The 14,956-nt window shown below is 41.3% G+C and overlaps 1 protein-coding gene across 2 annotated transcripts in view; it reads right to left on the reverse strand.

Annotated features, from left to right (window-relative positions):
* CRMP1 (collapsin response mediator protein 1) overlaps positions 1 to 14,956 on the reverse strand; it is a 50,620-nt gene that overhangs the window by 17,806 nt on the left and 17,858 nt on the right. For both annotated transcript variants that reach the window (XM_059845199.1, XM_059845200.1), the window contains exons 3-6: positions 10,540 to 10,724; positions 8,889 to 9,053; positions 3,763 to 3,824; positions 2,068 to 2,148 (exon numbers count right to left, since the gene is read on the reverse strand). In XM_059845199.1, coding sequence (XP_059701182.1) covers positions 2,068 to 2,148; positions 3,763 to 3,824; positions 8,889 to 9,053; positions 10,540 to 10,724 — 493 coding nt within the window. The remainder of the gene's footprint in view (positions 1 to 2,067; positions 2,149 to 3,762; positions 3,825 to 8,888; positions 9,054 to 10,539; positions 10,725 to 14,956) is intronic.

A 14,956-nucleotide genomic window follows, 5' to 3' on the forward strand; every position in this document is an offset into this window, starting at 1 on the left:
AACAGCACCAGTTAAAGACTTCAGATAATTAAAATACAGCAATAAAATGAAATTACAGCTGTGTAAAAAAATAGTACATTGGCATAGAATAGATACACAAAGTAGGACAGATTTGCATCTTGAAGGAAGTAATAAAATCAGATCATATGATAAATTACCCCCTGTAAGAGGACTTGATAGTGCTAATTAACTAGAATATTTTTTTGACAGGATCAAATTTATATTTTCAGAGGACAGTCCTAAAAAACCTATGTGCAGGCAGCTTTTTTTTCATTATCCAAACAGTTCTTCTGCATAAAAGTATAGAAAAAGACAGATTTTATGAAACATGGCAATGGTGAACAAATAAGTTGATGTATAACATAACATATTTATTTACTACTTCCTCTTTTCCTAATAATTTTTCTGTTGGTTGTTCATATTTGATGGCCGTATATCAAAGCTGATCAGAGAAAAATGAAACAGAAAAATAGAAATCTGAAATGGATTTCTATCAAATATGCAATACCATGAGTGCGCCTTGATTTTAATGGGCAATGTATCAAAACACCACAGATGCCATTTGATTTATTTTGCCATTCCTATAGTAATATGGATTTAATCATGCTTATTAATAGTCATTTTAATTCTACTATATTTTTATGTTGTATTAAAGCTATAAATTATGTATTTAGTAGTTTTTATTCATGCCAAACTTCATGAGAAATCAGCTCTTTCCTCTCTTGAATTCAAATGAGGGCTGTCACCTAGTTTCAGTGGGGGAAGGATACAACCACACTGTATGTGCCTGCTGACTCCTGACTAGTAACTTTTGATCCCAGTGGTTATTTTGGTCAAAGTTAAAGGCAGATCTCAAAGGGGGTAAATTCTAACCAGGCAGACGGAGATATGTTTTTTGCCCAGAAGGAAAAACAAAATACACCCAAGGCAAGAGTTCTTACACACTGCCCAACAACTCAAACATTCCCTTGATATTCTCCCTTAGATGTGAGACAAGGTGGGTTGCCTTGTCCAGAACTCAAAGACAGCTTTAGCTGCTGTATAATTTCCTTGTCCGCTCTGCAGCCCAGGCCTTAGCAGATAAGCCAGCAGATAAGCAGCTCAGCAGATAAATCAGATGGCTCACTCAGAGCCTCACTGACCTAAGAGGGGCTCGACACATGTACGAGAGATCAGGGCAATGAGACATCTCTGCAACAGCCTTCAAAGTTTCATCTGTCACAAATGTAGCATCAAAGTAACACCCACCCAAACCTGCCCCTTCTGTTTCAGAGGGGGATCCTGGCCTCTGAAAGCCCAGTGGGAGGTTTACTATCAATTGCTGTCCTTGGGTTGCCTCTTTCCATGTTTCCATGTGTTGTGGCACTGATCAGAGCCATGGTGCAGTCCAGAAGGAGGACAGCAGCTCCCAGGGCACCTGACCTGCAAGGACTGCACTGGAGATGCAGAGCACTTTAATGGAACATTCTGAACTTGAGCTCAGCTTCCTGGTTCTCAGATGCATCTTCTAAGAGCATGGATTATACTTCAACACACATTTTTGAAATGTCTACAAATCACAGTAGTTCTTATTCTCAAACTTCAGAGATTTATAAGAATGTTCTCAAAAATAAATAGATCTGTGAGCTTTAATACCTGCTCCAAACTCACTGTGTTGCTTGTGCTGATAGCTGCAGCAAAAGACTTTAGTATAAAGCTTTCAGACCCCTTTTTGTACCCAAAATCTGTGAACAAGGCTTTACATTATTATGCTTCACTTGTATCTGCTGGATTCAGAAGAAATATTCTTGCTTCCTTCTGCCCTCCTTATTTAGTTCTCATCTGTTGCCAAGGCGAGGAGCTGCCTGGATCATTGCTCTATCTGAAGGATGCTCTGCCAATTAATGCAAAAGAACCCCCATTCTCTCATCCCAGGCTTTATACCAATGGTGTGCAGGGCAGCAGGTTCAATTAAGGCTCTTTCCAGGAGTTCCCTTCTTCCTACCCATTCTCTGACTGGCCTACTTAACTCCTCTTCTCTTATATCTATCATCTCACAAAGTGAAGCAAAAATGATGGTTCACTCACCTGAGCTATCAAGTCTCCATTTTCAGCATGGACCAGGATAACAGCCCCAAGACTCTTTAAAAAGGTAAAGGCTTCATAAAGCTGCAGGTAGTACAAAGAAGGAAACACTGCTGATAAGGAAAACACATTACTTAACACTCAGACCTTTCTCTTCACCTCAGTTTTGTACCTTCTATGCTGGTAATTATATTGGTAAATAGCAAATGATCTCTTTTCTACACAGAACCTGAGCTTCACTGATTGGTGCTGACTTACCCACCCTTGTACACACCAGCTGCACCAAAACAGGGTTAACAGCAGGGCTGGATTTCCCTGGGACAGAGTCTGCCCCAGCCCCTACACTGCAGGGCCAACTCCCCATGCCCTCCCACACAGGGCTAATTTTAGTAGCCCTATAGTTCTGTAGCTTTAGCAAATGTAAAATAAAAATAGACTTATTGTCATGTACTACAGGCCCTTTTAGAATGGCTAGAACATCTCTTTTCTGATGTGCTGGCATTTTTTACCATCTTCTTAGAGCCATCATTGCTGAGCTTTCAGCAAGATCTTTAATTCAGATATTAAAAGTTGCAATATTTTCTCTAGAGCATGCTTGGTTTTTTTAATTGCTTTCTAAGATTCAACAGCCATCTCTAAAGAAGGGCAGTAGTTGATCCTTTTGCTTTTACTGGTAATTTCTGAGCACACATCTACTGAAACACAGTTTCCTTTACAAAAGCTATTCAGCTTATGTGTCCCTTTTTTAAACTAGACTTCAGTAACCGGGAGCCCAGTTTTCAAACACAGATTAAATATGGAAGACAAAGGTTCTTCAATGTCTACTTTTGCACTATGGCACTTCAGGCAGCATTGAATGGGCTGCAATATACAGCTTGCAACACGGACATTTAAACAAGGTAACAGCCATTAGTCCAGCCACACATTAAACATTTTGATGTATTCCTCTGGGCAATTCCAACAGGGAGTTGAATTTAACAGGCACTGCCTGTCAGAGAATATTTATAAATTATTATCTCCAAAATTCCAGTTAAAACCACATGTATTGGAGGTGTAACAACAGTTATTTAGGATACCAGGAGCTGTAGCTCTGGGAATAAGTAAGACAGAAACATTTTATCAACTGAATAAGCAAACATTATTATTACTAACAGATGCCATTGTCCATTTACAGTGGCCTGATATGAATGAATGGGAAAGCTGAAGAGTCTGGAATCTGTAATGAGCTCTGGACAAACAAGCTCATTGTTATCTCCAGCCCTAATGAGAAAAGGCCACCTCCCCCAAAGAGCAACTCCATTTAGCTGCTTTACACAACCAATAAACTCTTGAAGCCTCAGAACTGCCACTGCCTCGAGTGCTTCATCTTTTCCTCACTCTCTGACCTAGAGTCCTCAAAAGGTTACTGCAAAATAAAATGAGTGAAATCCTGAGCAGAGCTGAGTGGCTGCAATGTTGGAAGACACCAGAAGACCTCTACAGAAGGTGAATGTCATACACTTCAAGAAACACATGCAGGTGTTCTGCACAGCTCAGAACTGACCCTCCAGAGAGTAAACCACCACTGCACATTCCTCCCAGTGCCAATCAGGCCAGTGAGAATGTTTCTCCGGGATTTAACCTCAGCAACTCCTCAAGTGTTGGGAGATGAGGAAAGAGAGGACAGATCACAGCAAAGAAAAGCATTCAGAGCAATACCTGGCTGTCGGACATTTGGTAGAGATCTTTGTACGCCATGTAGACTTGAAAAGAGTTCACACCTGTTCCAAGACAAAATTCAAAGGTGTTGCCATGTAAGTGTATTCTTGAATTGTATTTGAACAAAAACTTTAGGAAAAGTAAGTAATAGAGTATGTCTGGACTAGGCTTTTCACTAGTGATTGCCAAAAATCAAGCATGGCTTCACGGCTGCGTTACAGCTACTAGGACTAGAAGCCTGGATGCCCTCTACACTGGGGGAATGTTCTGGATGCTGTGGGTAGCCTGTGTTCATCCCTGGAGTAACCCAGTCACCACTGCAAAGAAGATTGCTTGTAGCCAAATCACAGACAAGCAATGGTGGCTAAAGCAAGCATGTAAAGTTTGTAAAGTGTAAAAAATCTTGTGTAAGGTTATGTGAATCAGTGTTTTTCTTTTTAGGTTTCTTTAGCTATTCAGGAAAACATTTCAGCTTGATCTAAACTGTGATTTTTGGTAGATTAAACTTCTGGTTAGGTTCCCCCAAAATGCTGAGAAGGTGTAGGAAATGTGTATCTGAATGGGCATGCAGACTTGCTTTTTCTTGACCTTACACTCCAAAGTGCTTAGCTTAGCTGATGGTAAACACTCAGAATGAGTGAAAACAAAGCCTGAAACCAGTTTTATAGGCAGCTCACCACACCTCTTCTTCTGCCTTCCAAAGAAGGAAGGATTTATGCTGGCAGCCATAAAAAACCTAGACAACAGATTCAAATTTCAGAACTCTCCAAGAAATGCTAGTGTTGAGTGTCAGCTGTCAATAACCCTCTGTATTCAAATCCCCATAAGCGTTGCTATTTATTTCAAAGATTTGGTTATTTACACAGCTTTGTATTCTTACAGAATACAACTTACAAATGTCTTCTGTTCATAATTTCTGTACATATGAATTCATATTAGTATATATATATATATATATCTCTACTGGCAAGATCCCCAGTTTGGTCCAAGGACCAGAATCACATAGTTTTCTAGCTTAAGAAAAAAAAGTAAATTCTAAGCTACCTAAGCTATATATGCTGCATTTCAAAATGGCTGTGATGAAAACTGTGCTTCCTGGGGCAAGAAGAAAATGTTCCTGTTGTTCATGTTGTCTACATGAATGAATAAAATGAATAAATCTCTCTGATGAAGATATAACTCCTTCATGAGTCTAAAATGAGCAAATACATCCTCAAGCAGACAGAGGGTATGCCTGCTCACACACACACACACACACACACACACACAATTCATTTATTTACAATTACAGGACTAAAATACCCCAGGATACATGCAAGATAAAACACTGAAATGATCCCTGGCATTATGTCTTCCTGCTAAGTCCAGGCAGCTCAGAGAGAAACACAAAACAGGAGCTGGCCCCTCCTTGCTGACTTCCACGCTGAGCAAATCCAGCCTTAACGGTGGAACCCTGTCAGCCTGTAAGCCCATCCTTTCTTCCCATTTCCTATTTATCATGATCTCTGAAGGCACATATAGCCTTTACCAACTGTAATCCTTCCCTCTACTCCTCATTACAATTTCAAAGTACTCCATATGTTCTTCTTTTAAAACCTAAGCTTGGCTGGGCCTTGCCTGGGGCCAATGCTTGCAGCCTTGTGCCCCGAGCCCCTCTGAGCACTCACAGCAGGGCCCAGCACACCCGTCCTACCTGCCTCAGAGCAAAGCTCAATTTTCTCTCCACAAACCTGCCTCAGAGCAAAGCTCAATTTTCTCTCCCCAAACCCACCCCATGTGTCAGCTGCCAGCTGCATCCAGGAGCCACCTTTCTGCAGGGGTGCCTGTGCCCACACAAAGCAAGGAGGACAGGCTGGGCCTGCTCCAAGCCACGCTGACTGCCTCAGCAATGGCACGGGACTGACACCTCACGCTGGCCAGTGGCCAAGGGCCGGGGTACCCCTTGCTCTCCCTTATCCTTCAGGAGATTCATTGCATCACAGTCCTGCAGGAGGTAAGGCAGCTTTCCTTGACTGCTGTGGGGGGAAGAACAATACCCTGACCCACGTAACACATATTCTCATCCTTTCTCTTTTACTGCCTTGCTATCTTCTTAGGCCCTCTTCTGACCTTGATAAAATGACTGAGTTTTGCTCTCACTCTCTTTAATTTTCTCCCTGAAATTAATGGGAGCAGAAGGGATCCCAGTAGGGAACCTGCCATAGGATTTTGAGCCTGCTCCTTACCACAGTGCAGAAGCAGAGCTCTCCCATGTAAACACATATTCCCACCCTCAGCTGCCACCAGACACACACACAGTAGAGGAGCATTTCAGGGGCTGCCTTTATAGCTGCCTTTACAGCTAACTAGAGAGGGTGTGAACAGTCCTGCCTTGCAAAGAGAGCACCTATACCAGATACCAAGATAAATAACACAAATTTACATACACAGGTATCCGAGATTAGTCTTCTTGCCCTGGCCTGGTTCCTTGACCTACTCATTGGAATTATGCAGCTTTTCAAAAGCCCTGGTCTGTGGCCTATTGACCTGAATACTTCACATCTGTTACACACTACGTTCTTGTTAATGTCCTACTTGCTCTCACACCAGGGGTACTTAACAGAATCCTCTCCAAATTTTAGGCAGGACTACAGTATACTCTTGAACTTTCTGAACAGTGACAAAGTCAAAGTAACCAGTGAGGCCCCTGTCAGCAATTTTAGGCTCTTGCCCCTTTGCATATACTGGAGAAGCTCAATCCTAAAATAGCTGCTGAAATTAGACAAGTCTGAGTGTTTATAATCAATATTTGGCTCTACAAAATCTTCAGGCACTTCCAAAGCCTGTCTCCTTAAATTAAATTTTGCATTGATTTAAAACTGATTAATTGTTCAATTATACCTCACAACAAGGCACCTCAACAGCCACTCTGTGAGCTCCCCTGTTACTCATGCTGATTGAGTTAGGCACATGTAGCTCTGAAACACAATGAGCTGAGCCCTGTCACTCAGCTCACTCACCCACAATCAGCCAAAACCAATTCAGTCCAGATTCCCAGCTGATGAAAACCAGGGTCACTCCACTGACATCAAGTCTATTTGCACCAGCTGGCTTAAATGTTTCCAATTATCAGGAAATATTACCCATTAATTCGAAAGCCCTCACCACGCTGAATTATTTGCTATTGTGCTTGTGCTTTCATACTCGCCCTTACTTTGTGTCTCCAACACGTGAGAGTAACTCACACAGCCTGAGACATACATGAGAACAAAGGTGACCTCCTAATGCTCTCACCACTGAAAAGGCCACCGAGGCTCCATCATAAATCTCAGTTCAGGAACCAATGAACAGATTTCTGCTTCCCCTGATGACTCAAAGGCAGGTCAGATTTACATAGAAAACTCACATTTCAATAGTTGGAGAAAACTATTAACATAACTGTCTGCACCAGGCTTTTAATGTAAACCCTCGGGCAAATTTGGGAGTGCTCAGCCATCTGTGGTCAGGGAGCTCTGGAAAATAATATCCAACCTTTGGAACAAGGCACAGTATACGTGTCTGGAGAGTCAGCTAATGCACAGCAGCAGATTCATGCTAATGCTGATAGCAGGGAAACAGCACAGACTTAGCACAGCCTGTGTTGACAGATGTCATCACCTTGTAAAAATCCCCTGTACTAGAGAACTATGCAAGACCAGATGCAGTTCCTTTAATTATGTGCAGTCTTGCTGATGGAAGTGTTTTGTTGCCTAAAATCTGGTTACACAGCACAAGTACTGTTAGCATCCTGTGACATGGAATAAACTCTCCCAGGTGACTGCAACTCCATGGCATCTCAGCAAACAACTGTGCACTCAAAAATAGCATTTTGCTTTTTTTTTTCTACTTTGATAGTACCTTTTTCTATAAAGAGAACCCTTCACATCTGAACTAACACTAGCTTTACACATTGCAAAGGATGCTGCATATACACATCACTTAGGTTTCCCAACAGAAGAGTCATTCTGATTTGCCCATGGAAACTGCATACCATTTCAGAAAACATTCCCTAATTAATATCCATATGTTTTCAAGGAAAGTAGAAAATTAAAAATATGTGAAAATATATGATTCTGAAAATACAAAACGTCAAGCACAATTTCAAGGAACAACATCTAACTTAGGATCTTCTGAAGGCTAGATCCCATTGCCCACAGAGGTATCTGGTGCCACAAAGATGCCCTCCTTATATGAGACTGCCACATTGAGCCTGCATGTGTGGAAATGCATTTAGGAGAGGTTTCATCTCTGCTATTCTGAATTGGTAGCTGGAGTCCAGGTAAGGCAACCTATGGCATCTCACATAATAGTAGGCCTGTTAATTGAACACAGTCAAAGCCATAGAAGTGTCTTAAGATTTCTAAATAAGTGCCTTTTTTTTTTTTTTTTTTGCAAGCGTTGAAACATGGCATCTTCTAGTAACATCAGGGAAAGCCAGCAGAGAGAAGCACTTGAGAAAATCAGAGCATTTTGTCAATATTAAGATAACTAACTTTAGCATCTCTTTTTCTAATAACTGGAATCTTCTAAAAATATAGGCATGTCTTATTTACAAAATCAAGTCTCAGCAAGTAAATCATTCCAAGTCACTGCTGCAAAATGAGATCTAGCCTGTAGTGACATTTTCACAGGCCTATGTGCTCTTCATATTCAGATTTAATTTGAGGCAGCTGAATCAAATCGTTCAGTCTAGTTAAAACCTGAAATGTTTGAAATGTTTCACTTTCTTCATTCATTAAATAGAGGATCTAAGGTGACTGGGCTGATTATCCTAAATACTGATCTTTGAGTTTTACCTTCAAAAAAAACCTACCTATGCAATGTCTGAGCCTATTTCCACATATACAAGCAAGGATAAAGTGATAAATTTCTTTATGACAATGTAAGCATCTATCTTAATCTTCCATGTCTGTACTGGACAAAGTCACAAATATGCACAAAGTTTTAGGGTCATTTTACAGAGCAGCAAGTGAAAATACAAGTTCAAGGTAGTGAAGAACCTTAGCCAGCATAGCCAGTGCCTATGCATTCATTGAAATACTTCAAAATTTCACCTTCATATGACATTTCAATAAAACAAAAAATATTACTACATTTCACTCACTAACCTTTGTCTTGCACAAGTACTTCCAGCTCTTCTCGAATCCCATCATACCAGCTGGTGATGTCCACATGGAGAGCATAATCACAACAGGATTTGGTATCAGCTGCCTCATGCCACTTCTCAAAGGAGGTCAGTAAACTAGTTCCAGGTTCTGGAAGCACATGATCAACTGAAAAAGAGATTGAGTGTCTGTTAGCAGGACAGTATGCACACTGCTCAGATTTCCCCAGTGTGAGCAGTCTTCCAGCACCTCAGCCAAAAGAGCAGCCTTGGAGGCAGTCTGTGTGCTGACTGTAACTCTGGGGTGTCAGCCAGGTCCTGCTGCCCCAGGTGCAGCAGACTTTGTGAACAGTCTATGCTCAAGATGAATCTGGCAACCTGCTTGGTGCAGCATCAACAGACACACAAAGGGGGAGCCAAACACCTCACAGTTTAGGAAACATTTGTCTTTCCCCTTACTTTATTGAAGAGACCATAGGTTCTGGCCTTCACTGTAGCTCTTGTCTAATGTGTCCATTTCTATGTATTTCACAGTAAGCACAATAATTAACCAGTGCCTCACAGTCTCTGAACTGGCCCACTCTGCCCCACCAACACATCAGTGCAGATGTTCAATGTTTTCTCAGCAGCCAAAACTGGGAATACAGCCAAAGGTTTGAACTGGGGTGACACTGAGCACAAACACTGTCACACTATACAGTCCATTGAATGCCCTGCCTCTCCCCTGCCTCAAGGCTTTCTGCCTCTAACGGTGCCACACCATCCACTGACATAAAGACATGACTACTTATGCCTAGGTACTTCTCTCTGCAGAGCTAGTTAGTACAAAAACAAATCAAGATGGGCTTACCAGTGCCATCTGCAAGCCTAACTCAACACAGGAATAATCCACTGAAGAACACAGACTGAAAAAAAACTATTAACAAAAGAAATGAACAACAGTGCATTTTGTGCCTATGGCCAAAGAGTCTTTCAGCTGATGCCTGTATATGGGTAACAGGTAACACCAAAAAAAAAACCCCACATCTCAATTCAGTGGGAATAAAACACTAGAAAGCTCCTCTCCACAAGGAAGCTAAAACAATCTATGGCACCTGAACAATTGCCTCACAGCATCTAATCAAAGTCAAGTCACGGCCATAAGGAAAGAGATAAATCTTGCCCCACCATCTGCAGACAGAAGAAGAGTCTTTAACAACTAGAAACACTTATTTTCACCAACAAAGATGTTCCTCTGGGACATCTCTGTTAAGGTCTTCCTCAATTCCTGCTGCCAAATCCAAGTTCATAAATAAGCATATCTTATTTCCAAACCTCTTGAAATGGCAGTAGGTGGGAACAGCAGATCTTTGTCAGATTTTCTGTGCCATATACTTACAGCGCTACCCACACTGCTTTCCAAAAATCCCGAGATTATGTACATTATCCCTCAGTGCTTGTTCTGTATTTCAGAGGAAAATCCAAGAGACAATTCCGCATCCTGGTATTTCTTTCTGAGGATAGGTTCATTTTCAGGCCAACCCTGGTTAGCAATGATGAATGGATCTCAAACACAATGCCCAGAAATTTGAAGATTCATTGCAGAAGATCTCAGAAAATCAGAATGAAGCCTCTGGTAGCTATCCCCACACAGAGACAGCTCTGCTGGTACTCACTGATCATGGTGGTGCCCCCTGCTAGTGCTGCTTTTGTGCCTTGATAGAAGTCATCAACAGCAGTCATCCCTTGGTAGGGCTTCTGTAGATAAGTGTTGACATCTATTCCCCCAGGAATAACCATGCGCCCATTAGCCTCTATGGTCTTGACTCCTCCAGGAACAATCAGATTCTCTCCTATTTGCCTGCACAGCAAGGAAAGCCAGTATTACTTTATTGGAACAAGCACAGAGGACAAAGCTATTTGAGGCATATAGGGGAGAGGGAGCCTGGGCCCATACAGCAGGAGGTGAGTCCCCAAAGGCAAGGTGAAGCTCAAGCACACGCTCCCTGTGCCCTACCCAGCACAGCAGAACAAAGCAGAGCAGAGCTGACTCGCTGAGCCATGAGCTCTGTTTGCTTTGCATGGCTCTAGTGGCCAATAAAGGAGCTGTAATGCACCAGCATTAAAAATTGATTATTTTTTATATGATGTCTATCTTTAAACAATTCAAATTATGTACACTTAATGCTCTCTTGGGGGCTCCAGTTTTGTATACTAGGTTGTTAAATGAAAATAGGAAAACATAAATCAAATACAGGAGCAAGCTGGAATTGTAAAAATATATGGCAAAAGCAAAAGGCATATCAGAAAATTTTATAATTACTTTGTCATCATGCAATGCAAATTTATCCTTAAAAAGAAATCTAAATAACCTAAGATACAGAAATACATATCTAAGAGACCTAAACATGTTTGATCTACCATGTCCCATTTTTTTCATCCTCCTCTTGAAGTTAAAAGCCAGTGAAACATTCTGCATAACTGTGTGGAAAAATTATAATTAGCTGTTGCCATCTTTTTCCCTTCAGGTCTTCAAAGCAGGATATTTTTTTTTCACTATTAAAAATATTAATCTGTTCCCCATACCAATATTAAACTCCAGATACTTATGGTCAAAATACTTGTATTATTCATGGACTCGATTACAAATAAATTAAACTTTAACTTTTAAAGCCACACTAGAATTTATTGTCTACTTTGCATGGCGCCAAACAGGGAGACAGGTCTATGTGGAAGCCACGCCTCTGCACTGTTACACCACAGTATACTTGGGCTTAGAGGTAACTGTAAGGTAGTTAAAGTTCACTTAGTTTATCTCATATTACAGACACAGAGTCGTTGGTCCTAATTTTCTTTTCTCTGAATAAAATAGCTTTTACCCACAGCTAAAAAAATACCTCAGACATCTGAGCTGCTGAATCTGTTTCCCCATATTAAAATGCAACTCCCACCTACACTTCAAAACACAGCAACTGATTAACAGCCAACTGTGATAAGGTAGAACCAGAAGTGAATACAACTCTTCAGTAAAACCAGTGGGAAAAATAAGAAAAAGGGGGATAATTATTCACATTGGAATCTGGCCAAACTGGCAGAGTTAATAAACAGCCCCAAGAGGTCAAGAATTTGTTTCATATGCTATGCAAAAATGTCACCTCCAGCAACTCATCTCCTGCGGTGCCCTGGGCGCTGGCTGGAGGGAAGCACAGACATTCCATGGGCAAACTCCTCGTGGGCATCCCAGGATGGAGTCACAGCACTGAACAAATCCAGGAAGGCTTACTTATGAGAGCTGGCAGCTGCACATCTGGCACCTACCAGTCATCAACATGTGTAGCACTGTCATAACCTGTGTGCAGCTGCACAGTGTGAAGAACATCCTGTTCTGACAAACAGGGAGCCAACCAGGATGCAAAAACCAGCAGCTGCCCAGCACATCCAATTGCACAAACAAAAGCTGCAAGCACCTCCTCTGTTTTAAAATGTGCCTCACAAAGGCATATCATAAGGCACTGCACCCATGAACAGATTCAGTGGCTGCATAAAATTAGGTAGCCCCATGTGTAGTAATGGTGTTGCACTAATTTTTGTTAGTCAAATCTATTCCCAAGATTTTAATCAGAACAACCCTCCACCTTTGTAGAGCATTTATGTAGCTAAGAAATTGAACTGGGAAAAAAATTAACTATGACCCATCCCCTTTGAGTATGTCCAAGGAGTAACCACACTTCAAGTACTAACATTCTGAGAATAATATTAATGAAAACCTTCACAAAAAAAAAAAAAAAGCAATTAATTTTTATTTTCTTCCACAATCAGTATCTACCAATTTCCTCTTGAAGAAGACACATGTCCTAACAAAGTGAAAGTGTGCTAACTATATATTGAAGTTTTTTGATTACTCAATGCTCATTGTTTTCTGTGTATGGTTGAGTAACATCTTATTCAGCTGAAATCATCCATGCTGAAGTGACATGGGACCAAACGGCCTTTGTGGACGATGCTGCACTTCTATCTGTCAAAAACCTGCATCATCTATTGCCTTGGCATCAAGATTAAGGCTGGGAGAAGTCTGATCTTCACTGCTGCTCAAGGTTACTTTTATTCTGTCCAAGTAGAACAGAGAGTAGGAGATAATGTGACAGGATTCCTGAATTGCTCACTCATTAATGCAAAGTGTATGTGAGTAAGAATGGAGTTCTATTATTTGTGGGTGAAAAAATACAACAGTGCAGATAACTGCATTCTAGACACTGTACAAATGACTGAGCTGGTTTCCTCATATCTCAGCAACCAGAAAACTCAGACCCACAGGAAGCTAATGCTGTCTTGCCATTTTCACTTGAACAAGTTGGTAAATTCTGTTGTACATGAGCTGATTAAAGCACAACAGAAACAGCAGGCTTCAGCTCTTCCTAAGCTTCATCCAAGGAAGCTGAAAACCCAGAACTCTCTGGTGGTGCTTCTGCAGTTATCAAGCCCGGACCTTTTTTAGACATCTGAGGTTTCCCCTAACTTCACTCATCACTTGCCCAGCTCTGGAGACCATGCCCCCAGACCCCTACCCTGCCACTTGTTTGTCCCTCCAGCCCAGAGGGACCCAACCCTTCCCTTTGGCAGAGATGGAGCACAGTACAGCAAGCACCAGACCATGACCTGTCACCAGGCACAGGGCTCACTTCCTCACGTGATAACCCAGGCAGGAGAGATGTAGGCAAAATACATTATTTATGTGCCAATTTAAATTACCAAATAGTATTTAAAATACTATTTAGATAATGGAGAACTGCTTCTCCTGCCATCTGAGTGTGCAGGGCTTAAGTTTCAAGTAGGAAAAATCCACATCCACTGCTGCTCCTTGTACCTAGGGAGCCAGTTTGAGCATTGATCGATCATCCTCCAAACTATATCTGATCTTCAAACACACTCAAGGTTACATCTGCTTTCCTCTCTGCAGAATGATCTGCATTAAAAGCATTAAAAGACCCAAATCTTTTCATCAGGCTGCAAGAGAAACCCAACCCTTTCTTTTCCAATCAGTTTTCATTTCAGAGTGAGAAAAATAACCCAGATCTTTTATAGCCCGGTAAAACCAGGACACTACTGCCTATTCTGGGCTGAGTGCTTTGGTGTCTGCTCCATTCTGTGTTAGAATTCTGTATTATCAGCAGGATCTGCAGCTGGAAAGTTATAGCATCAACTGAAATGCAGATGACTGAGTTTCAAGGTCCAGCTCCAAACAAGCATGAGCCAGATTTAACAATGATGTTAAATATTCAGACACAATGGCCAGTTCCACCTGAAGAAACTGAGAGATCAGACAAACCCAAAGTTTTCTTAGGTTGCAAAATTTATCATCTGAACACAGTAAGAACTCAACCCCATCTCACAGCAGGCTGCCCTCACAAATTACTTCAGAGCAAGACTTCTTGCACAGTTTACAAAGAAAAATCTTGGGTCGTCTAAATCTAGGGCGTCAGGCATAACTAAGGGTGCTAAATAGAGAACTTGCCTCCTTGGGCAAAGATAAATGCTTCTTAAAAAATTAAGATCTTGCTTGTCTGCTCATTATTAACCCTAATTAGCTCGGGCAGCTGAGACACTTCCAGGTGGTATGGATCCACACACGGATTTCAGAGAGAGTCTGTATGACAGGTGAAAGCTTGGCATTGCTAACCTGCCTGCTAACTACCATTGCATTTCTGGAATCAAAGCCAAAAATTCACAGCAGTTTCAGGCTCTCAGCACCTCATGCATTTAGTTGTTTAATTTGTTCTGATGCTTACAAGTGTTAATAGAAGATTTGTATCTGAACTAACAAAACCACAGAAAAACTCAACAAACCTCCCATCAAAGAGAGCACAACTTGGTTAACTGTTGCTTTAAAAATAGATGCATGTTCAAAATTTTGTTTCCTCTCCACTTTTGCCTTCAATTAACACTACAAATGGAAAGGCAGAGTAAAGTATTAAAAAGAAAACTGCGCAGTCTGTGGATGAAAGTATTCAGATATTTTTCTGTTATAATAACCTGAATCATAATAACATGTGCATGTTATGATAACATGTGCATCCTAATGACATGCAGTCACAG

Source organism: Haemorhous mexicanus, chromosome 4 (assembly GCF_027477595.1).
Source record: "Haemorhous mexicanus isolate bHaeMex1 chromosome 4, bHaeMex1.pri, whole genome shotgun sequence".
In the NCBI taxonomy this organism is placed as follows: Eukaryota; Metazoa; Chordata; class Aves; order Passeriformes; family Fringillidae; genus Haemorhous; species Haemorhous mexicanus.